We start from the raw sequence: 26,816 nt of genomic DNA on the forward strand, positions 1-26,816 counted from the left end.
ACAACGTCCTTCAATATATATATTTAAGGACATGTGTGATTATCTTCTTAGGATAAATTCCCAAATAAGGAACTCAAGTTGCTGAGACCCTTTGCACAAGCACCTTTCAGAAACATTGCACAGGTTTTCGTACCTTCAGCCTTTACAACAGTGTGCTTTCCACACCCTCTGGCTGACGCACTCATCTATTTTCATCTTACCGAACTGATAGATTTTAATTTGTTCCCCTCTTTCTTATTCCACATTCTCATTCTTGTTTACATGTCTTTATGATGAATAGAATTGTTTAACATTTGTGTTTCTTCTTTCCTGAATGGTTTCTTAATATTATTTATTTTTTGACTGAGTTGTATATCTTTTCATACATTGAATTTAAGAATCAGAAAAAGTAGCCCCAACATCGGGAGTAGGTTTAGCACTTAGAGTGAGGCCTGTGACAAACGCTCACAATAAAAACACCGGGACACAGGACTTTGGCAGCAAACAGGGTGTCTGTTTATTCACGGGTCTGCAGAGCCAGGCACAGGCAGGCAGGGTCATGCACGCGGAAGCAGAAAAAGCAAACTGGTTTATCCTAATGAGAGTACCCCTGTACCCTTCATTCCTCCTTCATTTTTCCATCAACTGAATATTCTGGAGTTACAATCGAATGTGATTAACTAAGGATAGTGATTAACTAAGGGTAATCTTGTGACGGGTCTGACTCCAGCTTTCACCCGAAGATCCCCTGCCTTGTCTGCTGAGTTGTCAAGCGACATCTTCCCATCTTTCTGTGTTTGGTGATGAATATCTCTCCTCCTTTGATCTCATAGACATTTGTGATGAGCTGTGGAATGTCATTTCCTGATTTGTATTATATTTTCCCTTTGTTTTGCTGTTGACTCAGAGACGGACCACTCAATCACGATTCAATTACAGTTGCCGTATATATGTTAATGATTTCCTACTGGTTTGAGAGTCACTAGCTTCTTTGTGCCCTGCAGACCCAATGGTGTTGGGAGCTGGGCAGGTGCTCACTGCTAGGCTGTGCTATTCACGTGCTGGAGATAAGTCACCTCACAGAACATGAGCATCGGACAAGGACATCCTGAGACCAGGGCGAAGTGACACAGGACAGCACCACGTTGCATCTTGTCTAAGCACAGACAAAGACACGGCACCGTGCGACTCACAAACCACCAAGTAGCTCCCGGGGCCTGCTAGCAGGAGCGAAGGCAGCATCTTCTCTATCACACCTTCATCCTCGGTCCATAGATACTTACTGAGATGCCCGTCACAGAATCGCTCCCACTTCCTTACATGCCAATCTAGGCTGAGCCTCAGCATCCACGGATTCCCCTGATATCGCCCATCCACAGCCAACATCCTGTGCGTGTTCTGTCCCACACCTTTCCACGAGGATGCATGCCCCCCACGGTGTGTCCTGTCCCTCACAGCAGTGATGAGCAAATCCAGCCATTTGCCCACCGGTGGTCCTGGTGGTCTTTGGAGGAAGAACTCTGACACACATCATCTCTTCTCTGTCAACTTTTATGTGTGTTTGAGTTGGATTATGGGCATGGGATTGTGTCGCCAGAGCGTGTGGTTGACATAGAAAAATTTTGTTTTCCCTCATGGTTTTTCATCTTTGGGTCTTGCTTAGAGAATTTTTCATTTCGCAATTGTAAAAACTTTATCTATATTTTCTCCCTAAGGGAGAGGTGTCCAGGAGAGAAGGGAAACAGAACTGTGTGAATTCTGGAGGACATATTGGGTGGAGTAATATGAAGGAATTCTAAGGAGAACTGCAAAGTTCACATCTTCTGCTTTATACTTTATAAGTATGTATGGGCCTACATGTATTTGATATCTGTTGTGTTTAAGAAATGTTTTCTCTTCAACTAAAGACTTTTGTGCCTGCTCATGTTTATGAGAATAACAAAAACTGCACCACGAGTCCCAGAGTGATGTGACCAAGGACTAGCTCCACGGATGAGTGTTTGTGACCATTTACAACCTTAGGGCATTAAATCACACTTTGGTTAATATCTGTACGCTCTAGCTGTTAAATACATATTAAGTAAACTTCCTTGGGTATGCTATATGTCGAGGATATATCTAAGAGCCTCACAGATGAAGGAAGACAAATGACGTCCATGTGAAGATAATTTTAATATACAATAATGTATGAGTCATACAGTATCTTTGAGGGAGATGGGCAGAGACTGAAAACTAAATACATTCTAGATAGGTGCTCTCTGATATGGGAGCTACAAGATACATATCACTTTTAAATTAAAATTAAATCATATTAAAAGTTCAACTGCTCTGCACACTAGCCACACTTCCAGGGCTCAACAGCCAGCTGCAGACTGTGGTTGCCGTTTTGGAAGTGAGGATGCGCAACAATCCCTTGGTCCAGAATGTTCTATTGGAAAGAACTGCGCTTCATGTTGCCTGGGCCTCAGGTCACAGCACGAGACCCATGAAAAATGAGAGGGCCAATATCGTTTCTCTGACAGACGACATCAGGTTTCTGTCCGGGACATGAATACATATTAAGCTGGTGTATAGTGAACCTATCACAGGTAGGTTACTTGTGGGTCTAGTGCCTTCAGGCACAGACTGTTTCCAGTTCTAAACAGAAAACACCTGTCCCCCACTTCCTTTCGCCACCCGAGGACACTCTCTGAAATCACATTTCCAGGGGGTCAGCTTTCTTCCAGAATAACACAGGGGCAAAGAAGAGTTTGGGGATGCAGGGATCCCCTCGCAGGCATAGGGATTCTAGGATGTGAAGAGGAAGCAAGGGAAGGGGCCAGTGGGGAGACTCTCCCTGTTTTATTCAGAAGGACCATTCTCATAATATAGTCTGTGGAACTGAAGTTTCTAGGATGCTTTTCACGGGATCTATGAGGTCAAAACTATTTTCCTAAGATTAAGGGCATGATTTGCCTTTTCACTCTGCTGGCATTTGCATGGAGGTAAACTTAGCAAGAACAGAGGTGAGGATACCCAACTGCAATAGCAGGTATTCTTCACTACGGCTCACTCACAAACTCAAAAACAAGGCCAGTGTCACTTAACGACATGGTTAGAGGATTGAACATTATCATCATTACTGAATCATCGTCCTTAAATATAAAACTTAACATATCTTGGCTTCCAGGCGAGTTGGCTGTGTAAGTGAATGTAATATTCTCATCACCCCATGACCAGATAAAAATTACAATTACACTACACCCACCACTCAGAACTCCCCATATCTACTGAACAGAAGTCCTCCAACTACAAAATAAAGAAGCCATAGCCAGACTGGCAGGCAGGCCAGAGATGCAGACTGGGCTAGTCCAACACTCACATGTGGGGAGTAAAAATCAAGAGGGCTATCTTGGCTGTGGAGGTCCCCGCAGAGGAGTGAGGAATCCCAGCCCCATACAAGCTTCCTCAGCCCAGGGTCTCAGAGCAGGAAGTCAGGTCTCTGCAACTTCTAGTTGTGAAGAGCAGCAGTGGTTGCAGCTGAGTGAGACGGAAGCATCTGGAGTCCCAGGCAGTTCCTCTTAAAAGGCCCGCATGCACATGGACATACTCTGAGCTCCAGAACTAGGACAGGAGCTCAGAAGGCACCAGGAACATACGAGAAGGAACTGAATTGTCTGGAATGAGAGTGAGAGCTGAGGGGCAAATTTCTCCCAGCTGAAGTACTGCCAGAGACCATTGTTCCTTTTCTGAGCCCCCCTCCCCCACCTTAGAGCAGGCAGGCAGACACCATATCCGAGTTTCCATCAACCTGGCTCACACTCTGCCCCACTCTCCTGATTCCATGAATCCCACTCCACCCAAATTGCAGGTCCACCCTGACCCTTTCAGTGATATTTCCATACAAACAGCTTTTCTTCGCTCACGCTGCGGATTTTCCTGAAATGCCTCAAACAAGCAGCACCTGGCCTAGGCATGCCCTTTATTTCTAGCTCAATGGCCCCATGCCCAGCGCTAGTGGCAGCTGGCCTTTCTTTGTAGCTTGGCCTCTCCCAGGCACCTCCAAGCTCAACACAGGTAGCAGCGATCTGCAGATTGCTTTGTAGTTCACACTGGGTGCCCTGGGGAGGGCACAGGTGCTGGCTGGCCATGGTCTGCACTTCCCAAGAGGTCCTCGAACAAGCACACCTGATGGACAGCCTCAGACCACAAAAAGCATCACTCACCCACCTCCACAGCAACACACTAAAGGGCAGCCTCAGCAGGCACTGGGGCCTCCGCGGCGACTGCAGCCAGTCCTTGCAGCCAATCAGCAGGTGGATAAATCCCCTCCATTGCCAACAGCAATCATGACTCAACTGCAACAGGAGAGCGCACACTTCCCACAAGGGGGGGAGTGCACCTGGAGTGCCCAGGTTGGGTGACTAGGGAGGCTGCACCACTGGACCCTAAGGACACCTACTACATAAGGACACACTGCCAAGACCAGGAGACTTAGCAGTTCAACTTAACACATAGGAACAAACACAGGGAGGTTACCTAAACGAGAAGACAAAGAAACATGTCCCAAATGAAAGAACAGAACAGAACTCTAGAAAAAGATCTAAAAGGAACGGAGACGAGTGAGCTACCAGATACAGAGTTTAAAACACCACTTGTAAGCATGCTCAGTGAACTTGGGGAGAGTAAAGGAGGTTCGTGTGAACCAGAAGAAAGATATAGGATACATAAAACTGGAGAAAGAAAAAATAAAGAAAACATTAAAATGAAAAATTCAATTACTGAAATGAAGAAAACATTACAGAGAATCAACAGGACAGGAGTTAAAGCACAGGATAAAAAAATAAGTTGGGAAGATAAGAAAGGAGAAAACACCCAAACAGAATAGCAAAAGGAAAAATATATACCAAAAAAATGAGGATAGTAGGAGGCATATCTGGGAAAATTTCAGGTGCACAAATAGTCACACCAAGGGGCTGCGCTAAAGAGAAGAGACAGAGCAAGGAATTGAAATCCTATTTTAAAAAATAATGACAAAAACTTCCCTACCTGGTTAAAGAAGTAGAGCTACAAGTCCAGAAAGTTAAGAATCTCAAACAAGATGAACCCAAAAACGCCACACCAAGGAACATCCTAATTAAAATGCCAAAGATTAAACACAAAGAGAGAATTTTAAAAGCACCAAGGTAAAAGCAGTTAGTTACGTACAAGGGAGCTCCCATAAGTCTGTCAGCTGATTTCTCAACAGAAACTTTTCATGTGAAAAGAGACTGGCAAAGCTTTCATTTTTAATCAAATGATAGCTAAAGAACTTCCCAGGCAAGAAAAAGCTACAAGAGTTTATCACCACCAAATGAGTATTGTGAGAAATGTTAAAGGGTCTTCTTTAAGAAGAAGAAGAAAAATAAGAATATATGAATAATAAAATGGCTATAAACTCATATTTATAAAAATTACTTTAAATAAAAATAAGTTAATTGCTGTCATCAAAAGACATACGGTGGCTGAATGAAAAACAAAAGAACTCTTACATATGCTGTCTACTAGAGACTCAGTTCAGATCAAAAGACAAACAGACTGAAAGTAAAGGGATGGCAGAAGACATTTTATGAAAAGGAAAAGTAGCAAACAAAAAAAGCTGGGTTAGCAATACTTAAACTAGACAAAATAGACTTTAAACAAAGGCAATAAACCAAGAGAGAAAGAAGAAGCCAGTAGTTTCATTTCGTGGTATTTATCTGAAGAAACCCAAAGCACTAAATCAAAAAGGCATATACATCTGTTTGTGCATTGCACTATTATTTACAAAAGTCAAGATGTGGAAGCTACCTACGTGTTCGTCAGTAGACAACCTGATACAGCAGTGGTGCATGTACACAACACAATATAACTCAGCCCCATGAAGAACAGAATAGAATCTCGCCTTTGGCAACAACATGGATGGAGGGTGTTGTGCTGAATGAAATGAGTCAGTCAGAGAAAGATAAATGCCAGGTGATTGTACTTACATGTGGAATCTAAAGAACAAAATAAATGATTAGGCTGAGCAGACAGACTCATAGGTACAGGGAGCAGACTGACGGCTGCTAGATGGGCGGGGGTTAGTGGGATGGGTGAAAAGGTGAAGGGGTTAAGAAGTACTGATTCGTAGTCACAGAACAGTCACAGGGGTATGAAGTCCGGCACAGGGGGTAGAGTCAGTAATGTTTTAATAACTCTGTACGGTGTCAGATGGATGCTATATTTCTCAGGGTGAGTGGTTCGTAATTTATAGAAATATATAATCACAGAGTTGTACACCTGAAACTAATATAATATTGTCCATCAACTATAATTTAAAAATAAGAAATATTTTTTAAAAAGAAGATAAATATATGTTGAATTCCTTATATCTTGAATTCTTAACTGTCCTTAATGAACACAGAATAAAAAAATAAATATGGAATGTCATGTTCACTCAGAGCATGGGCGACACAGAAACTGGGATTCCCGAGGTTCGTTACCTGGCACACACGTTCCCAAACACGAGTGTGAGCTTCCCCTCAAGAAGAGTCAGCTGGCACTGACAGCTGAATGTACTTGTTGTCTTGATAAAATGGAAGCTCTGAGGAGGAAACCAGGGATTTGGAGAACCTGTCTCACTCTGGAAGCCGGACAGCTTCCCAGCACTGACAGTTTTCCACTGGGACCTGTGGTAAAACGAACAAAGGTGACTCTTTGATAACGTGTCACTAACCGCCCCAACACTGGGAGATGCCATCACCTGGGGAAACAAGGCACGACCCTTAGACAACCAGGTGTCAGTACAGGGGCCGCACAAGCAACGTCACAGAACAGGACGTTCTCACTGTCCGGCGTCGGGTCCGCTCTGCACGGAGCCTTTCAGGACCTCCCGCCTGCGCAGCTTCGGTGAACGATCGGGGATGAGGATCCGCGCTCATCTGAGAGGTCAGTACAGTGCTCTCCCTGCGTGTGTGTGTGAGGCTGTGCACTTTTCCACGCACGGTCACCAGAATAACCGGTTAAACGTAGACGCAGATGTGAAAGTCCATTGGTGTTCCAATGGTGCTGACAGGTGCTGGGACTTGTAAAAATGCAAAATGTAGCAGATCCACTGTTCTCACTACTTTGTGCATTTAAGGAATAGTTATTTTTCATAAAAAATATTTCTGTTAACATGTAGGTTATTAATATCCTAAATGAATTATTTTTTCTGTTTTATCCCTTGCATGGTAATTGATAGATACACGTCACAGACAATTACTTTCTAAGACTGTACAGATGATCTGAAACCAAATGTTAGACTCACTGAATGAAATACCCGCTGGGCCAGAACTCAGGGAGACAGGGAGGCAGACAGATCTCTGAACTGTTAATTATGGTCTCCGACGCTGAGCTAAATCCGGCCGGCAGGATGGTTGGGCAGTAATGGACGGAGGACTGTAGCTCACTCTAACAGCTGACAGTGGGAAGTCTCATCCTCCTTTTATTAGGATTTCAAAAGTTACTAGAACGGCGGGTGAGACATTCCAGCCAAGAACAGGAGAATTTTACAAGTGAAAGAATCCTTACACAGTATCATTAATATGTAAAATACGGCCAGGGTAACTCCTGGTTTAGCTAGCACCTGTCAGGGAAGCAAGGCAGACCCACTAATCCTCAAGGCCAGCTCCGTTGTGAGACTTTATTAACAAGGAGGCAGACGGAGTACTCAACAGAACCCGCTGTTCCCAGGATTCCACGACTCAGTGGCCTCCACGGCCTAGAGCTGAAGGCGGAGACAAGAGCTGCTCATCGTCTCCTGGGTCATGGGACCACACCTGGGCGGAGGGGCATGAGAGTTTCCCACCCAGAGACCTGTCTTCCTACAACAGATCTCTGTGCGGGAGGAGGGGTCAGGGCAGCGTCCGGGGTCCGCAGGCCTGGCTCCCAGGGTCTCAGCCAAAGGACCGGGTCTGCGGAGGAGACTCTCATTGTTGGGGTGTCCCTATATCCCCCGGGCTTCCCCTCTGCATCTCACGGGTCTTTCTGCCTGGAAACTTATGACGCTCACGCATCTCTCACTCCCATTGGCTGTCCGAACTCTCAGGAGCCAATCAGCGTCACCGTGGTTCCGGGTATAAAGGTCTCACCTAGAACCCGAATTCCTTCTCCCCAGACGCTCGGGGTGCGTCATGGCGCCCCGACTCCTGCTCCTGCTGCTCTCGGGGGCCCTGGTCCTGACCGAGAGCTGGGCCGGTGCGTGCGGGGTCGGGAGGGAACGGCCTCTGCGGGGCAGGATTGAGGGGACCCGGCGGGGGCACGGGAGCCGGGAAGGCGCGTCTCCAACACCCCGGGTCCGGACCAGGGACCCCCGACGCCCGCCGCGACCCCGCCCCACCCTTTCTCCCGCCCCCTCCTCTCAGCCATCGCCCCTTTTCCGTCCCCGGGCCCGATGCCCCTACGGCCGACCGGGACCCAGGACGCGCGTCCTCCCGCCCCCAGGCACCCACACCCTGAGCTATTTCGGCACCTTCGTGTGGGGACCGGGCCGCGGGAAGTCCCGGTACCTCGGCGTCGGCTACGTGGACGACACGGTGTTCCTGCGCTACGACAGCGGAGCCGCGGGGTCGGGGATGGAGCCGCGGGTACCGTGGCTGGAGCTGCAGTGGGTGCAGCAGAGGGACCCCCAGTTCTGGGATGAGTGGACGCGGTTCCTCAAGGGCAGACAACACATGTTCCGAGCGATACTGAACAGGCAGCGCGCGAAGAACCACCAGAGCGAGGACGGTGAGCCACGCGCGCCCCGGTCCCGTGCAGGACGCCCATCCCCACAGGCCGGCCCGGGTCTCCCCGAGGCTGCGGGACTAGTCGGTTAGGGGGCACACCTGTCCTGGGGGCGGGGCTAAGCGAGCGGGGCTGACCTAGGGGCGGGGTCAGGGTCGCACATCGTCCAGGAAATGAGTGGCTGCATCGTGGGGTCGGAACTGCGCCTCCGCCGCGGGGAGAGTCAGTTTGCCTACAACGGCACCGACCACATCGCCCTGAAAGTGGACCTGAGCTCCGGGACCACGGCCGACACGGCGATCCAGGTCCCCGTGGGTCGCAATTTGATGGATGACTCTGAGGTGAAGATCTGGAGGCTTCAGGTGGAGGAGTTTTGCAACTACTGGCTCCACATCGTCCTGGAGAAGGGAAAGGAGACGCTGCTGCGGGCAGGTACCGAGGCGGGGGCCTCGTCTGTGGGCTGGGGGCGGGGGGCTTCCCGCAGGGAAAGTTTGAAAGGGGGTCAGTGTCGGAACCCCCTCCTGGTGGGCACAGGGAAGGGACCCCGAGCTCTCCTTATGCTGTGACTCACCCACGCACCCCGCTTTCTCTGAAGGACAATAAGGGGCCTGTCCTCTCCCTGAAAGAGCGCACAGCGGGTCCCTCACACCCTGCGGCCCCCGGGTGACCCGCACGCTCTCCCTCGTTCTCGGACTGAGACGTGGCCGCCTGGTGCCGTCTTTGCGGAGTCATTCAGCCGCCACCTAAGTCTGCGTTCTCCCCGTAGAGCCTGGAGACGCCTAGTCTAGGTTCTCGCCCTGATTCTGGAACTTTCCAAGAAGTGGGAGACTATCCCAGGTGCCCCTGTGGAGGCTGGTGTCTGGGTTATGCGCTCCCTTCCCCCACCCCAGCTGTCCTGTCCTCGTTCAGGGTGGTCAGGTGAGCGCTGCTGGAGTGTCCCATGACCAACACAAAGTTCCCGAATGTCCTCACCTGCCCCTCAGAGCCCCCAAAGACACACGTGACCCGCCACCCCGTCTCTGACCGTGAGGTCACCCTGAGGTGCTGGGCCCTGGGCTTCTACCCCGCGGAGATCGCCCTGACGTGGCAGCGCGACGGGGAGGACCAGACCCAGGACACGGAGCTGGTGGAGACCAGGCCTGCGGGGGACGGGACCTTCCAGAAGTGGGCGGCCGTGGCGCTGCCCCCTGGGGAGGAGCAGCGATACACGTGCAGTGTGCAGCACGGGGCGCTGCCGGAGCCCCTGACCCTGCGATGGGGTGAGGAGGGGGCGTGGGCACAGCGCCTCGTCTCGGGGCGTCCCTGAGCGGGGTGAGGACTCGGGCCTGAGGCTGGCCTCTCTCCTGCCCCTCGCAGAGCCCCCTGCTCAGACCGGCGTCATCACTGCGGCCATCGCCACTCTCCTGGGTCTCCTTGGGGCGGCGGCCGCTGGAGCTGTGATGTGGAGGAGGAAGCGCTCAGGTGGGCGGGGCGGGCTGCGTGTCCTGTGTCCCTGGGGGTCAAGCCCCGGGGGACTGTGCTGTGCCTGGTCAGTGCCCCATGGCATCCCCACACGGGTGCGTGCCCATCGGTCCTATTCGCTGACACTTAGTCTTCAGTGAGGCCCGTGGGACAGTGGAGCACAAATCTATCCCTGATGACTAGCGATGGGACTGAGTCCCAGCTGTCACAGGTCAGAGGGGAAGGTCCCTGCTGAGGACAGACGTCCAGACAGGCTGTAGGTCCAGTCCCCACACATGCACTTTCCCCATGTTTCCTGGTCCTACCCTGGGTGTTCAGTCACAGTTCTGGAAACTTCCATGCACTTTAGGGGTACGGGGTTCCTCTAGGGTCACAATGCAGCCATCCCCCTGCCCCAACTTCTCACAGAGCCCTTTCTTCCTACAGGGAGAGGCAGGGAGAGCTACACCCAGGCTGCCTGTAAGTCTGTGTGCGGGCAGGGGCTGTCTGGGACCCCGGGAGAGTGGAGGCTGGAGCCTGTGAGGGGGACTTACCTGCCCACAGCTCTGCTGTCGTGTTCTCCCCCAGGCAGCGACAGCCCTTGGAACTCCACTGTGCCCCTCACAGCTCCTCACGGTGAGACCCTGAGGGCAGGAAGGGGGGGGCATTGGGCCTGAGGGGAACAGCTGGGTGTCGAGGACTCTCGGAGTGGGACACCCTGAGCACACGGGGGGCTGCGGGAGGAGGAGCGCCTCTGAGACTGACCTGAATGTGTTCACGGTGACTCTCTCCCAGCGTGACGTCGCTGCTCTGTAGGGGACTTGGTGCTGAAGCTCATTCAGGCCTCCCCTTGGGACTGAAGCATCCCTGACCGCTGTCTCTGCATCCGGCATCGGACCGCGGCTGCATCCTTATTAGCGTCGTGTGAGGAGCTGGTCACCAGGCCCCCCTCCCCCAGGGACCTACTTATTAGTAGGGTGTGGGCAGCCACTCCTCGTGGTTTAGGGAGTTGTAGCCCCGGCCTGAGCATGACCAGCCACCAGCGTCCTGGCCGCGCCTGCCTCTAAGTCTCAACATAAGGCTGCGGAACATGACTGACAGCCACTCAGAGGGTTGCCATGGGAATTGGATCAAAGGGCACTTGTTAAGCCCATGGTGCTTTAGAGCTTGCTCTGCTTTCCTTATCAGCAATGTGGTTTGAGCTGTCTCTAGCAGGGAGTGTATGGGACCCTGCACCTGGTCCGAATGTTTTATAGACCTTGATGCTAATCAGTCAGTGTAACTTTCACATTTTTGTATTTCAGTCAGTGTGACTGCCAGATTTTTGTACTTCAGTCTGTGTGACTCACAGATTTTTGTATTTTACCTGTTACTGTCAAACGCCTGAATGCGATAGACGGTTTATGAATTTTAACCTTGTATCTCTTGTATGTATCCTCCTCAATAAAAGGCATGAGGGATGAAGGTTTGGCTGCTGGTCTCCACTAGGGAGGCAGTCACTTCCTTCCCCCAGACGTAACAAAGTGTCCTGGGTAAAAGTTTGTTCCGCTGTGGTCACGAAGCCTCTGCTGGACAGAGCGGCTTCCAGCCGAGCCTGGGGTGTGTGTGGCCCTTCCACCATAGTAGGTGCAGATAAAACACAGCTTAGGGAATATGATCAATAATGTTGTCGTGACTGCGAATGGTGTCGGATGGGTACTAGAGATCTGGGGAGATTACTTCATAAGGTGTACGAATGTTTCATCACTGTGCTTTGCCGCTGAAACTAACATAATATTTGATGTTGACCAAAATTAAATTATAAACTCACAGACAACAGTGTGGTAATTGTGTGGGGGTGGGGAGGGTACAGGTGGATAAATGGTGATGGAAAAAATATAAAGAAATAAAAATAATTATTTTACATGAAAAAAAGTGATAACTTTGCTCTTCATGCCCAACATTCTGACAGCCATTTGTGGAGAAATATGAGTGTTTTGTAGCCAGCCCACAAGCCATCCTGGTCTCAGACACATTCGGGACCACGTGGCTCAGTGACAGGATAGGGCCCAGGTGGGGAAAGGACTTAAATCCACACTTACATATTTTTTCTGGGGAAGGAGAGGTAGGTCACGTATTGTCATGAGATACAGAAGGTACCGCCGTCTTCTCTCCCGTGAGGGGTAGTCAAGTAGAAGGTTCAGAAAGTGGGTCTCAGTTCAGCATAATGAAAATCTCTGAACGTTAACTCTGCAATGATTCCTGAGAGATTTCTTGGAACAAATAATGGAACCCAAAACTATTATTATTATTATTATTATTATTATTATTATTATTATTATTATTATTTGCTGCAACAGCTGTATTGTTTCCATTTGGTCCAATGCGTGGGAAAGAACTCCTGGGTGGTTCAAAGGGTGTCCCGTGGTTTCAGGGAGAGTCTCAGGCAAAAGGCAGACAACGGGGTGCAGAGGGGCCCCCCAAAGGCTCCTGGGATCCACAGGCTTCTGGTGGTGCTTGAGGGGGAGTCTTTAGAAGACACACTGGCCCGGCACAGCCCAGCCTGGGAGCAGCCAACCTGGGAGGTGAGCCAGGTGTCCCCCATCTTCCTGATGAGCTTCACCTGCTCGTCCAGGATGTGCTTCTCCAGGGCGACCCGGGCCTGAGGGGCTGTGTGGGCAGAGCGGGGCCTGGTTCAGGGGCTTCTCCACGGCCAAGGCGGCTTCCCTGGCGTCCTGGGTTTGACCCCATCATCTTGGAAGACTCCAGCGTGTCCTGGAAAAGAACGCGGCTCCCGCGCTGCTTTTGCAGCTTTAAGAGACGCTCAGCACCGTCATGCATTTCCCCGGCCAACTCTCAGAAATGGCTCACGCCCTGCAGAGCCACGCTGTCCCTTTCAAAACAGGAGCCCAGAGGGAGGGGGTGCGGGAGGCCTGCAGGTGCAGGGGGGCCGGGCGGTGGACGGCGGCCTCCACCTTGTGGGATAGTTCTGACACATCCGGGAGCTCATGGTTGATCAGCAATGAGAATTATGGTAACAAAACGCTGTTGGCTGGTCTCAGAGGCTGAGGATGGCTGAGGTGGGTCCGAAGGTGGGGAACGGAAAACAGTTTGAGGGTGGCTGGGGAGAAGGCGGGTCCGTGTCGGTTCGTCCAAACCCTGCTGAAGCAGCAGACGGATCCCAGGACCGCGGAGGGGACTGTCAGAACCCAGACTTCTCTAATGTAAACGTAGAAGGTTTTGTGTGTGGGATACTGGGGCCTCGTTTTATTTCAGGAAAAGCCATAGAACAGACCTGAGGCCAAGAGCAGCCAGGACTGTGGTACTAGACATTAGAACGTACGGGAAGACCAGCCGGGGTCACACGGGACGACAGTGTGAGAGACCTGGGAACAGAGCTCAGACAAGAGAAGGAGCTGAAGGAAGGGCCCAGCAGGAAACACGGTGACCAGCGCTCCTGGATGGGTCCCTCCACCCCAACAATGTCATGACTAAGCTCGGCTGCTCCTCAGGGGACATGGGACACTTTCTCAGACTCCTGCCCTCTGCTCGTGAGGGGTGACTCGGTAATGGCCATCACTGTCACCAGGCGGGCCTGAGGGCGCCATCTTGTGGTCGGTCTCTGATGTCACGTTCCTCGTCCCCATGGTCTGACCCAGCGTCTCCGCGGTGCGTCACCTGCCCAGACACCATCAGAGGCGGCAGCACATCCACGCCCCCCGCAGCCCCCACAGAGGCCTCCAGGGACCAGAGCCGCCCACACCGTCCCGATATTGGGGGTCCCCTTGGTCACCTTTTATTCACTGCATTCCATTTTTGTTTTTTATGTCAGTGCATTAGTATATTCTCATCCATGGCTAGTGCAGACCGCTCATGCTTGTCTGCATGTTTTCCCACTTTTAGTCCCGTCCTATTGATCCTCAGGGATCCTAGGGCTCCCGCGTTGTTGAATTCAGTTAAAATGCTAAATATATAGACAGCACAATCGTGCCCTACCTGGTGGGGCTCAGGGACTGAGCGCCGGCCAGAAAAATATTACTACACAGCAGGTGTAGATTTGATTTCATAGATGAAGATAAAAAACCTGGCAGATTTAAAAAGTGTTTTTCTACATTATTTTGTATCTTTATTTCACTCATATTTCTCCAAAATCCTGTCATGTTACACAGAATCTGGATATTGTCTAATTGGTAGTTTCTCTTTTATTTTTAATTTTTATTAAAAAAATTTTTTATCCTCATTCAAGGACATTTTTTCATCATTTTTAGGGAGAGAGGAAGGGAAATAGGAAAAGATCAATGGGAGAGAAGCATCAGCTGGTTGCCTCTCATTCTCACTCTGATGGGGGATTGAACCTGCAGCCCTTTGATTACAGGATGACACTCAATCAAGTGAGCCACACCGGCCAGGGCTAGATTCCCCTTCAACCTGGATTTTATTTGCACGGATGACCCTCAGTAAAGTCTGTGACTTGGGTGGGTGAAATCATATTAAGGAAGCTGTAGAAACCATCTTTGTATTTGTATCTCAGGTGTTTAGTGTTCACAATTGAAATACAGAGACTGAGGGCTTCATTTCTATTTGTTCTCTTAGCTTCTTTCTCTTTGTTACTCCTTTGGTCTTCCTTTAAGGCAGTCCAGCATTTTTTAATATTCTATTTTTAAAATTAATAGCATGGAGGTATACCAATGTTTATTGACTGTTGTAGCCATTATACTCTAGTTAGAACTACTGTTGTTGGTGGGAATGCATAATGGTCCAGCCACTCCAAAAATCAGTTAATTAACTTCTCAAAAAAATAAACAAAAACCTCACCGTGGCCAGGTGGCTCAATTGCTTGGAGTGTCCTCCTGTACACCAAAAGGCTGGGGGTTCGATTCCCGGTCAGGGCACATGCCTAGGTTGTGGGTTTGATCCCGTCAGGATGTGTACGGGAGGCACAGATTGATCTCTCTTTCTTTCCTCTCTCTCTCTCTCTCTCTCTCTCTCTCTTTCTCTCTCTCTCTCTCTCTCTCTCTCTCATCAATAAACATGTCCGTGGGTGAGGATTAAAGAAAAAGATGAAATGCTGCTATTTGTGACGACATGGATGGATCTTGAGAGTATCATGGTCAGTAGAGTAAGTCAGATGGAAAAGGACAAGAACTGTAGGATTTCACTCAGATGTGAGCTATGAAACAAAAGCATCAAAGGGAAAAACAAAACAAATGAACTCAAAGACACAGACAACAGTGTGGGGGTCACCAGAGGGAAGGGGGTGGGGGAGGAAGGAGAAGGTAAGGGGGTCAGATACATGGTGATGGAGGAGATGTGACTTGGGGTGGTGAGCACACAGAGGAGCGTAGAGAGCATGTGTTATAGAATCGTACCCTAGTTTATGTTACTAAGCAATGTCACTCCCACACATTTTTAGAAATTACAAAAATTAACCTTAATCCAGAAACTCTTACTGATCACCGAGAAAATGCAAACTACACATTAACTATAAAAAGTTGGAAATAGAGACAAGAAGTAACAAACGGCTAACACATGCATACTCAGAGTAGTGCCCCTTCTAGTTCAGAGGAAGACAGATTCAGGAAACCCATGAGAAAGCACTGCAGTGCGGCCAGATGGATTTGGAGTGGACGTTAAAGCAGTGATGTTTCCATGGGACAGTAAATAGTACTAAAACTTCTAATAAATTTACACATGTTAACTCAGCATTTCTATTATTTATTTTCATGCTGGTCAGAATGTCTGCCATCAATAAATCAACAAACAACAGGTGCTGGTGAGGATGCGGAGAAACGGGAACCCTAGTGCACTGTTGGTGGGAATGCAGATGGTGCAGCCACTGTGGAAACCAGTGTGGAATTTCCTCAAACAACTAAAAATGGAACTGCCTTATGACCCAGCGATTCCACTGCTAGGATTATACCTGAAAAATCTGAAACCCCAATTCTGAAGAACCTATGCACCCATATGTTCACAGCAGCACTGTTTACAATAGCCAAGTGCTGGAAACAGCCTAAGTGCCCATCAGTGGGTCGTCGTCGGCAGCCGTCCGTCTCGAGAGACGATGGTGTAGCTTCTTAAGAGTCTATCTGCACCGCCGAGAATGGCTGTGCAGTCCAACTCGGGAGTGACACGGTATCTGTCTCCTCCCCTGTTGAATCGACATCTTGTGATGACGCTGGAGTGTCCTCTCCAGTGAAGCTGAAGCTACAGAGCTTGGGCAGGGTGATATGGAGGGTCTGCTGTTGCCCATCAGTGGGTGAGTGGATAAAAAAACCCGGTGTCACATTTACACAGTGGAGTACTATGCAACTGTAAAAAGGAAGGAACGCTTTTGTGACAGCATGGATGGACCTGGAGATTATTATACTAAGTGAAATAAGCCAGTCAGAGAAAGACACATACCATTTAATCTCACTAATATGTGGAATCTAATGAACAAAATAAACTGAAAAACAAAATATAAACAGAGGCACGAATACATGGACCGGACTCACAGCTGTCAGAGGGGAAGGGGAAGGGAAGACTGGATGAAAGAAGGGGGCGGGATCAGCCAAAGGACGTACATGCATTACCCGTAGACACAGTCAACAGGGCTGTGATGGCCAGAAAGAAGGTTAGGGGATGAGGACGGGCTGCAGGTGGGCAAAGGGGGAGAAAATGGGGACATCCGTAATAGTATCAACAATAAAAATAAAGTTAAAAAAAGAAGATTTCCTGATACGAAACCATTTAAGCCATGTCAGCAAAACCCAGTCTACCTCACTCCACCAGCCTGAGCACAGGTCACTTCCTGTAAAATGCCTCTGGTAACCGTAAAGGAAACTTTAAGTCGTGTTCCTAAACATGGTATCAGGCACGCACTGTTAACCAAATGCCCCGCTATGGGACCTTGCCCCCCCCGTAGTGATCAGTCCCTGTAAAGAGTGAACAACATCCCCGTCTTCACCCTCTAAGCCGCCCTGTATTTTCATTGCCTCCCAGCCTCGCGTCGGTTTGGGATTTGAAAAGTTCCGGTGTGTGAAATGCTCCTATCTGCACAGTAAACACTTACTAAGTACTATTTCACTAATCTGGTGGTTTAAATTTTGCTGTTTTTGGATTTTTTAAAATAGTCCCAATGCCCAGAAATACCCACAGGTGTTAAGCTAGAAACTGGGTTTTTAGATTTATTTTTCTATTACAGTAGACAGTGAATCTTATGTCAGCTCCAGGTGTACAGCATAGTGATTAGACATATTTTTAATTTAAAAAGCGACGCCCCCTGAGAGGTCCAGCACCCACGTGGGCCGATCGTTAGTTATTACAATATTATTGACCGTGTTCCTTACACGGTACTTTGCTTCCCTGGGGCTGTTCTGCAGCTGCCAACCTGCACCGCTTAATCCCTCCACCTTTTCCCTCAGTCCCCCACCCCCTGTCCAGTCTGGCAGCCAAGAGTCTGTTCTCCGTGTCTATGAGTCTGTTTGTGTTTCGTTTGTTCATCTAGGAAACAGTGTTTTGTTAGAATTCCCCCCGAAAATCTCAACGAGCAGCCAAACTCAAGAACCAGGCCCTTAGAGCTCAAGTGAGCGTCCCTGGAAATACGAGAAGCTGTATCTGACTGTTTAAAATACCTCACCTCGCGCTCGCTTCGGCAGCACATACACTAAAGCTGGAATGACACAGAAGATTTGCATGGCCCCTGCACAAGGCTGACACGCAAATTCGCAAAGCGTTCCATATTTTTACTAAAGAGTCTCTGCTCAGCAGAAGAAAACATCAGCAAGATGAAAAGGGGACCAATCACATGGGAAAACATATTTGCCAATGGTACCTCACACAAGGGATTGATCTCCAAAATATATGAAGAACTTATAGGACTCAGCACCAAGAAAACAGACAGTCCAATTAAAAAATGGGCAAAGGGGGGGACCAAGATGGCCGCGGAGTAGGAACAGTGTTCTCAGCTCGCTCCTGTTAAGGAGACAATCCAGGAGGAACAAACTCGGGGAGGAATGACTGAGTGAGTGGGAATATCTGATAACGTGAATGGGGAGGAGATCATGGGAGCAGCGTGGAGGGGGGTGGAGGGGTTTATCACAAACTGCAGGCTGAGTCATTCTGAGACTCCGTGCGTTTGCAGTATCAAGCCGGAGAGCTCACTAGCCGGGAGGGAATTCTTGTAGGGAGTTAGGGAGAGGATTTGGCCGAAAAAGCCAGAGGAGGGAGAGAACAGTGAACAATCAGGACTGGGAGAAACTGTGTGATCTGAGTCTAGAGAGAAACATCCTCAGCTGCAACCTCCGACCGAAAGCTCGGCATCCCGGGCGCACCCAGCACTTGCGCTAGGGCCCTACAGAACAAAGGGACAGTTTGGGGGCAAGGAGAACGGCAGCACAGAAAAGCTGCTGCGGAACTCCGGACCGGGGGAGAACTGTGTCCTTGAAATCAGTGTTTGCTCTTTAGTCGCGCTAGAATCCCACAGAACAAAAGGCGGGTTTGGGGCTAAGAGAGAAATAGGGCGCGCAGGGTGTGTAGGTAGGGAAGAGGGCGGAGGCGGAGGTTCTGGAGTGGAGACAGTTTTAGGGCAAGGAGAAGGGCCCGCAGGGAAGGGCTGCTGCGGAGCTCCAGACCGGCAGAGAGCCCCGGGGCAGGAGAGTGCTGCGCTGACCAACCACACTAGAATCCCACAGAACAAAGGGACGGTGCTGTGGCGGGAAGAAAGATAGAGCGCGCAGGCCGATAGACAGGGAAGCCAGCGGAAGCGGTAGCTCGGAATAGAGACAGTTTTGGGGCAAGGAGAAGAGCACAGGCAGGAAAGCCACTGCAGAGCTCCAGACTAGGGGAGAGGCCCTGGGCAGGAAAGGGCCACTGGGCCCGGCACTTTCACCGACTGTGCCAGAGTCCTGCAGAACAAAAGGACGATCTTGAGACAGGGAGAGAGGTGGGGTGCGCAGGCATATAGACAGGGAAGAGAGCAGAAGCTGTAGCCGGGGAATAGAGACAGGACTGGAGGCAGGGCGGGGATTGCTGGCAGGCACAGGCTGGACCAACAGAGGGAAGGAGTAGCTGGACAAGCCTGAGGAGGGCTGAGGCTGCCTCAGGAGGGGACAACTAAAGGCAGCTCACAGCAGAGCGGTGGTAGGCCCAAGAAAAAAAGACTAGCAACCCCAGAATCAAGCAGAACCCTCCCACAGCCAGCCAACCAACCAGAAAAGATTTGAAACTCATGGAATTTTGAATAGGAGCAGACTCAGGAAGGAAGCAAGGAAAAACCAAAAAACAAACAAACCAAAAATACCCAGAGACTGTGCCTAAAAGTTGAATTGAGTTAAAATCCTCATTCTTTTATCTCTCACTCTCTCTCTAACTACCCCTACCGTCAGTCCCTTCTTATTCTCACTCCTTTTCTCCCCTCCCCTTCCCTCCCTTCTCTCCCCTTAGCATTCTCCCCTGCATCCTATTCTCAGTTAATTTTATAATTTTAAGTTCTCTCCCTTTCTCACCCTCTCCTTTCTCTGCGCTACGCATCTTCAACTTTATTAAATTTCTTTCTTTATTTTGTCCCCCTTCAGTCTACATTCATTTTTCTTTCATCTCTTGTCCTTATTTTCCTTCTCTCCCTATACATAATCTCTCTCTCTCCCTATTACACTTTATATTCTAATCTCTTAATATTCAAATTATAATTCTAATCTATCCCCCTCTCCCTTTACTCTCCCATTCTTACCCCTTCTCTTTTTCTACCCCATCCCCCCACTTCTTTCCCTACCTCTCGTATTTCTCTCCTTCATCCTATCTTTTGTCAACTCTTCAATTTCAATCCTCCCCTCCCTAATATCTCCTCTTCCTCCTGATTTCCTTCCCTCCTCTGAGCTCTTTTCCTCCCAAATCCTCTTGCTTTCCTATCTCCTATTCCTCTCTCTCTAAATTCACCTTTTCTCTCTATCTTGAAACTTTATATCATGTTTTAATCTCCTAATCTTTTTTATAATATATAATTTAAAAAAGAATTTTAATCCAGTCCCCTCTCTTCTACCTCCCCTTCTTCTTTCGTTCTCTCTCCTACCCTTCTCTTCTCTACTTTCTCTCTCTCTTTCCTCTCTCCCTTCCTGTCTTGCTATTTTATACTCTGTATTTTTATCCTTAAAAAATTCTCTCTCAATCTATTTCCTACCTTCTAACCTCCCCAGCCCTCTCTTTCAATTTCTGGCTGTCTGTCTACCTGGATGTCTGTTGTGTCTACCCTACCTCCCACGCTAATCATATAGTATATACCGATTATATAATCCTAATACTATACACTTCCACTTTCTCACTCCACACTGTAACCCTCCCCTCCTTTTCAAACATACAGTGTAAGTGTTAATTGCTCTCTTACATAACCTTGATCCCAATTGCTAATATTAATATTCTATCAACTTCCAGCTCAAAAATTACCCTTCCTTCATTTAAAACAACTCCTTTCTGTTTCTCCTACGAAATAAGAGTCCCAGTATCTCCACAAGTATATTAACACTGAAAAGCAATTCGCTTCGGTCTTGTGGAAAGATCCACTAACTAATTCCTGGCATGGCCCAGACCCAGTACTTATCTGGGGCCGAGGATCAGTGTGCATCTACTCTAAAGACATGAAGTCTGCCAGATGGTTACCGGAACGTCTGGTTAAACAAATAAATAACAAGCCTGACACAATAAATAACTGCATAACTAAACCCAGGGACAAGGATTTGCCCTGAGGAAAATTTCCCTATTTTCTATTTCAGGACATGTTCAAGAAGAACGTAATCCTGCTGCTCGGGATACTACTGCATTTTTGCCCGGACATAGAAGGTGGCCTTGGGGGGCCGCAACATGGAGAACCCTATCTTGCATTATTCGGGCCCCCCTGCAGCTGTGGGGGAGGTATTGCCACCAATTACGCCACACCCAGTCACTATACCAAAATTGTGGCACAAAAAAGGCCTATGTCATATATGACATGACCTTTGCAGGGGTCTCTGAACAGAGGTGGTATTGTGTAAATAAGACTCTTGTCATACCCGCTACCAATGGCAAACCAGGAGCATGTCCCTAGGAATGCACCACCATCTATAATCAGATGCATTCTACCTGTTATGAGTCAGTACAGGAATGTACCTCCTCTAATGTCATTTATTTTACTGCCATACTACAGAAAGTGCAAAATGCTATTGACCAAGGAGATTGGGGGTCCAACCCTTCACCAATTGGGTCTACTAAGTATCTGCAGGCCTCTTGCCAAGGCACTGTTGGAAAGCCAGTATGCTGGCATAAGAAGGCCCCTGTACATGTTTCTGATGGTGGTGGTCCTCAAGATAGAATAAGAGAAATTGAAGTGCAAAAACAAATAGAACACCTCATAAGAAGCCTGTATCCAAAAATCAATTACCACCCTCTGGCGTTACCTAAACCACGGGGTATAGATCTAGATACCCAGACCACTGACATCTTGACGGCCACCCACAGAGCTCTTATCATCTCCAACCCCCAACTAGCTGCAGACTGCTGGCTATGCATGACTTTAGGCACGCCTATGCCTCTAGCCGTTCCTGCGAATATCATCACCTTTAATAAGTCTCATCAAAATTGTAGCCCCAGCTTGCCCTTTAGAGTACAGCCCATGTATTTTCCTGCTTCCCTCTGCCTCCAAGGTAAGTCTCAAAATAATAGCTTTGATATTCATGTTGGATTTGTTGAATTTGCTAACTGTAGTAGCATCAGAGAAGGAAAACTCTGACTCCAAAAAACCTCCGCTGCCTTGCGGCATACCTCTTCTGGGGAAAGGCTAAGGGAGTAAACCCCGACAGAAAATCCGGAGCCGGAGTCCCTAAGGCGGTTTGACGTTGTAGTCAACACCGGCAACTCCTGCGGCGCACCTGAAGCCAAGCTGTATTGACTCCGTCTTTCCCTTGGACCCTTCAGCTGCGAAGAGAGGGGGTGGTCTGCTGCATGGGCAACAGCAGACCCTCCATATCACCCTGCCCAGGCTCTGTAGCTTCAGCTTCACTGGAGAGGACACTCCAGCGTCATCACAAGATGTCGATTCAACACGGGAGGAGACAGATACCGTGTCACTCCCGAGTCGGACTGCATAGCCATTCTCGGCGGTGCAGATAGACTCTTAAGAAGCTACACCATCGTCTCTCGAAACAGACGGCTGCCGACGACGACGATTAACACGGGCCCATTTGCAGCCTATAGTGGGATTGTATTTGGGGGAGACATTGGAGGGTGTGGGTTTCTTGCCTGGGTTGTGTAATTATGTTTTAGCAGCACCTTCACAAAAGATCTCAAGACAAGGTGGGCAGAGTGACTCTCAATCAACTAACCAGAGAAAAAGATCCACCAAAAAGTAGCTGAAATACAACCAGACAGATTAAAGAAATATCATCAAGGACAACACAGACGGAGATCCAGGAGGGTGGAGGAGTAAGTGGAAGCTACACTAACCCCCTCCCAGGACCAGCCAGTGCTGACTCAGCCCCAGTACAGCAGACAGACTATCCCCCTCCAAGTGGTGTCATACTAAGGGGAAATAAAAGCCCAGCCTACAGGAATTAAGTTGCCACACCCACGGTCCTTAAGCCTGACGGCTGATCACACATTGAGTATAGTAACAACTAAAGAGGAGAGACAAAGGCAGTAGATCCCTGGAAGTCTCCAACAGGCTGCCTAGGGCCAGTCTGGTACATGATCTGACGCTACCAGAGGCAGATCCAGGAAGAACTGATCATTCCAAGAAGCACCAACAAACAAAAGGAATCACAAAAATGGGGAGACAGAGAAACAACCCCCAATCAAAAGGAAAAGTAGAATCCCCAGAAAGAGTGCTAAATGAAATAGAGGGGAGCAAAATATCAGATACAGAATTTAAAACATGGATTATGGAGAAGCTAAATGAGATCAGTGGAAACTACAAAGAACTCCAGAAAAACTACAGTGAACTCCAGAAGAACTATAAAGAACTTACTGAGAATTATACCAGCATCAAAAAGGACATGGAAGCTATCAATAAGAGCCAGGAGGAAAGGAAGAATACGATATCTGAATTGAAGAACACAATAGAAGGAATTAAAAGCAGGCTAGAGGAAGCAGAAGATCGGATCAGCGAGCTGGAGGACAACGTACACAAAAACTCCCAGACAATGCAACAAAATGAAAAAAGACTGAACAAGACTGAAGAGGTTCTAAGACAGCTGCAGGACAACATGAAACGTAACAATATCCGTATCATTGGAATTCCAGAAGGAGAAGAAGAAGAGCAAGGGATAGAAAACCTCTTTGAAAAACTAATAACAGAAAACTTCCCTCACATGAGGAGAGAAAGAGTCACGCAAATCCAGGAGGCACAGAGGGTCCCAATGAAGATGAACCCCAACAGGCCCACCTCAAGACACATCATAATTAAAATGGCAACATTCAAAGACAAAGAGAGAATCCAAAAAGCAGCAAGAGGGAAACAACTAATAACATACAAGGGAGCCCCAATAAGGCTATCCTCAGATTTCTCAGCAGAAACACTACAAGCAAGAAGAGAATGGCAAAAAATATTCCAAGCAATGAAAAACAAAGGCCTACAACCAAGAATACTCTACCCAGCAAGGTTCTCATTCAAAATGGAAGGCGAAATAAGGAGTTTCTCAGACAAAGGAAGACTAAAAGAATACATCTCCACCAAACCAGCAATGCAAGAGATGCTAAAGGGTCTGCTCTAAGAAGATAAAGAAACAGAGAGAAACAGAGAAGAACACGAGTACAAAGGGGGAAAATGACAATGAATAAGTACTTATCAGTAATAACCTTAAACGTAAATGGATTAAACGCTCCAATTAAAAGACATAGGGTAGCTGAATGGATTAGAAAGAATGACCCACATATATGCTGTCTACAAGAGACCCACCTTAGAACAAAATATCTACACAGACTGAAAGTAAAGGGATGGAAAAATGTATTCCAAGCAAATGGACATGAAAAAAAAGCCGGGGTAGCAATACTTATATCAGACAAAACAGATTTCACAGCAAAGTCCATAAAAAGAGACAAAGAAGGGCATTTCATAATACTTAAGGGAAAAATCCATCAAGAAGATATAACCCTTATAAATATATATGCACCCAACTTAGGAGCACCCAAATATGTAAGGAAAATTTTGAAAGACTCCAAGAAAGATATAGACAGCAACACACTCATCGTAGGGGACTTTAACACCCCATTGTCAACAATGGACAGATCTTCGAAACAAAGAAACACCAAAGATATTGAGACACTGAACAACACTTTAGATCAAATGGACTTAGTCGATATATATAGAAGTTTACACCCCAAAGAAGCAAAATATACATATTTCTCAAGTGCACATGGAACATTTTCAAAGATAGACCACATGGTAGGACACAAAACAAGCCTCAACAAATTCAAGAAAATTGAAATTATATCAAGCATCTTCTCAGATCACAATGCCTTAAAATTGGAAATCAACCTCAAGGAAAAAACTCAAAAACATTCAAACTCATGGAGAATGAATAACATGCTATTAAATAATGAATGGGTTAACAATGACATCAAGGAAGAAATCAAAAAGTTCCTGGAAACCAATGATAATGAACACACAACAACCCAAAACCTATGGGATACAGCGAAAGCAGTCTTAAGAGGAAAGTTCATAGCAATACAAGCCTACCTAAAAAAGCTAGAAGAATCTCTAATAAAAAATTTAACCCTACAGCTACAAGAACTAGAGGAAGAACAACAAGCAAAACCCAGATCAAGTAGAAGGAAGGAAATCATCAAGATCAGAGCAGAATTAAATGACATAGAGTCTAAAGTAACAATTCAAAAGATCAACAAAAGTAGGAGCTGGTTCTTTGAAAAGATAAACAAAATTGACAAGCCTTTAGCCAGGCTCATCAAGAAAAAAAGAGAGAGAACCCAAATAAATAAAATCAGAAATGAAAGAGGAGAAATCACAACTGATACCACAGAAATACAAAGACTTATAAGAAATTATTACGAACAACTGTATGGCAAGAAATTTGACAACCTAGAGGAAATGGACAGATTCCTGGAAAACTATAGTCTGCCCAAACTGAATCAAGAAGAAGCAGAAAGTCTGAATAGACCAATAACAGGTAGCGAAATTGAAGTAGTAATCAAAAAACTCCCAGCACACAAAAGCCCAGGACCAGATGGCTTCACAAGTGAATTCTACAAAACATTTAGGAAAGAACTAACTCTTATCCTCCTCAGACTATTCCAAAAGATACAAGAAGAGGGAAGACTCCCAAAGTCGTTCTATGAAGCCAGTATAACCCTAATTCCAAAACCAGGTCAAGACACAACAAAGAAAGAAAACTACAGGCCAATATCGCTGATGAACATAGATGCTAAAATCCTCAACAAAATATGGGCAAACCGGATCCAGCAACACATTAGAAAGATCATACACCATGATCAAGTAGGATTCATCCCAGGGATGCAAGGATGGTTTAATATTCGCAAATCAATAAACGTGATACACCACATAAACAAAATGAAAGACAAAAACCACATGATCATATCAATAGATGGGGAAAAAGCATTTGATAAAGTACAACACCCATTTATGATAAAAACTCTCAGCAAAATGGGAATAGAGGGAGCATACCTCAACATAATAAAGGCCATATATGAGAAACCTGAAGCCAACATCATACTCAATGGGCAAAAACTGAGAGCATTCCCCCTGAGATCAGGAACAAGACAAGGATGTCCGCTCTCTCCACTCCTATTCAACATAGTCTTGGAAGTTCTAGCCACAGCAATCAGACAAGAAAGAGAAATAAAAGGCATCCAAATTGGAAAAGAGGAAGTAAAACTGTCATTATTTGCAGATGACATGATAGTGTACATAGAAAATCCTTTAGACTCCACAAAAAAACTACTCAATCTAATAAGTGAATTCGGCAAAATAGCAGGACACAAAGTCAATATTAAGAAATCGAAGGCATTTTTATACACCAACAATAAAAACTCAGAGATAGAAACTGAAAGAAAAATCCCATTTACCATAGCAACAAGAAAAATAAAATACCTAGGAATAAACTTAACCAAAGAGGTAAAAGACCTGTACACAGAAAACTACATAACACTGAAGAAAGAAATTAAAGAAGATACAAATAAATGGAAGCGTATACCATGCTCATGGATGGGAAGAATCAACATCATTAAAATGTCCATACTACCCAAAGCAATTTATAGATTCAATGCAATCCCTATTAAAATACCAGCAACATATTTCACAGACCTAGAACAAATACTTCAAAAATTTATATGGAACCAAAAAAGAGCCCGAATAGCCACAGCAATTTTGAGGCAGAACACAGTAGGAGGAATCACAATACCTGATATCAAACTATACTACAAGGCCACGGTAATCAAAACAGTCTGGTACTGGCATAAAAACAGACATATAGATCAATGGAACAGAATAGAGAGCCCAGAAATAAGCCCAGGTTCATATGGTCAACTAATATTTGACAAAGGGGGAAAGAACATCAAATGGAGTGAAAAGAGCCTCTTCAACAAATGGTGTTGGGAGAACTGGACAGGGACATGCAAAAAAATGAAACTAGACCACCAGCTCACACCATACACCAGAATAAACTCAAAATGGATCAAAGACTTAAATGTAAGCC

At 47.2% G+C, this 26,816-nt stretch overlaps 1 protein-coding gene and 1 non-coding gene across 2 annotated transcripts in view; both read left to right on the forward strand.

Annotated features, from left to right (window-relative positions):
- The first annotated feature begins 8,093 nt into the window (after positions 1-8,093).
- The window catches only part of LOC149995547 (patr class I histocompatibility antigen, A-126 alpha chain-like), a 48,958-nt gene continuing 30,235 nt past the window's right edge, over positions 8,094-26,816 (forward strand). Inside the window, exons 1-4 of the mRNA XM_090259259.1 lie at positions 8,094-8,196; positions 8,443-8,727; positions 8,878-9,156; positions 9,708-9,983. Of these exons, the coding sequence (XP_090115385.1) occupies positions 8,133-8,196; positions 8,443-8,727; positions 8,878-9,156; positions 9,708-9,983 (904 nt within the window). The 5' untranslated portion in view covers positions 8,094-8,132. The remainder of the gene's footprint in view (positions 8,197-8,442; positions 8,728-8,877; positions 9,157-9,707; positions 9,984-26,816) is intronic.
- On the forward strand, positions 17,765-17,869 carry LOC149995548 (U6 spliceosomal RNA). Its single transcript, XR_016507986.1, has one exon. It is a non-coding gene; the product is annotated as a U6 spliceosomal RNA (small nuclear RNA).

Source organism: Furipterus horrens, unplaced genomic scaffold, assembly GCF_987537825.1.
Source record: "Furipterus horrens unplaced genomic scaffold, mFurHor1.1.pri manual_scaffold_13, whole genome shotgun sequence".
Classification (NCBI taxonomy): domain Eukaryota; kingdom Metazoa; phylum Chordata; class Mammalia; order Chiroptera; family Furipteridae; genus Furipterus; species Furipterus horrens.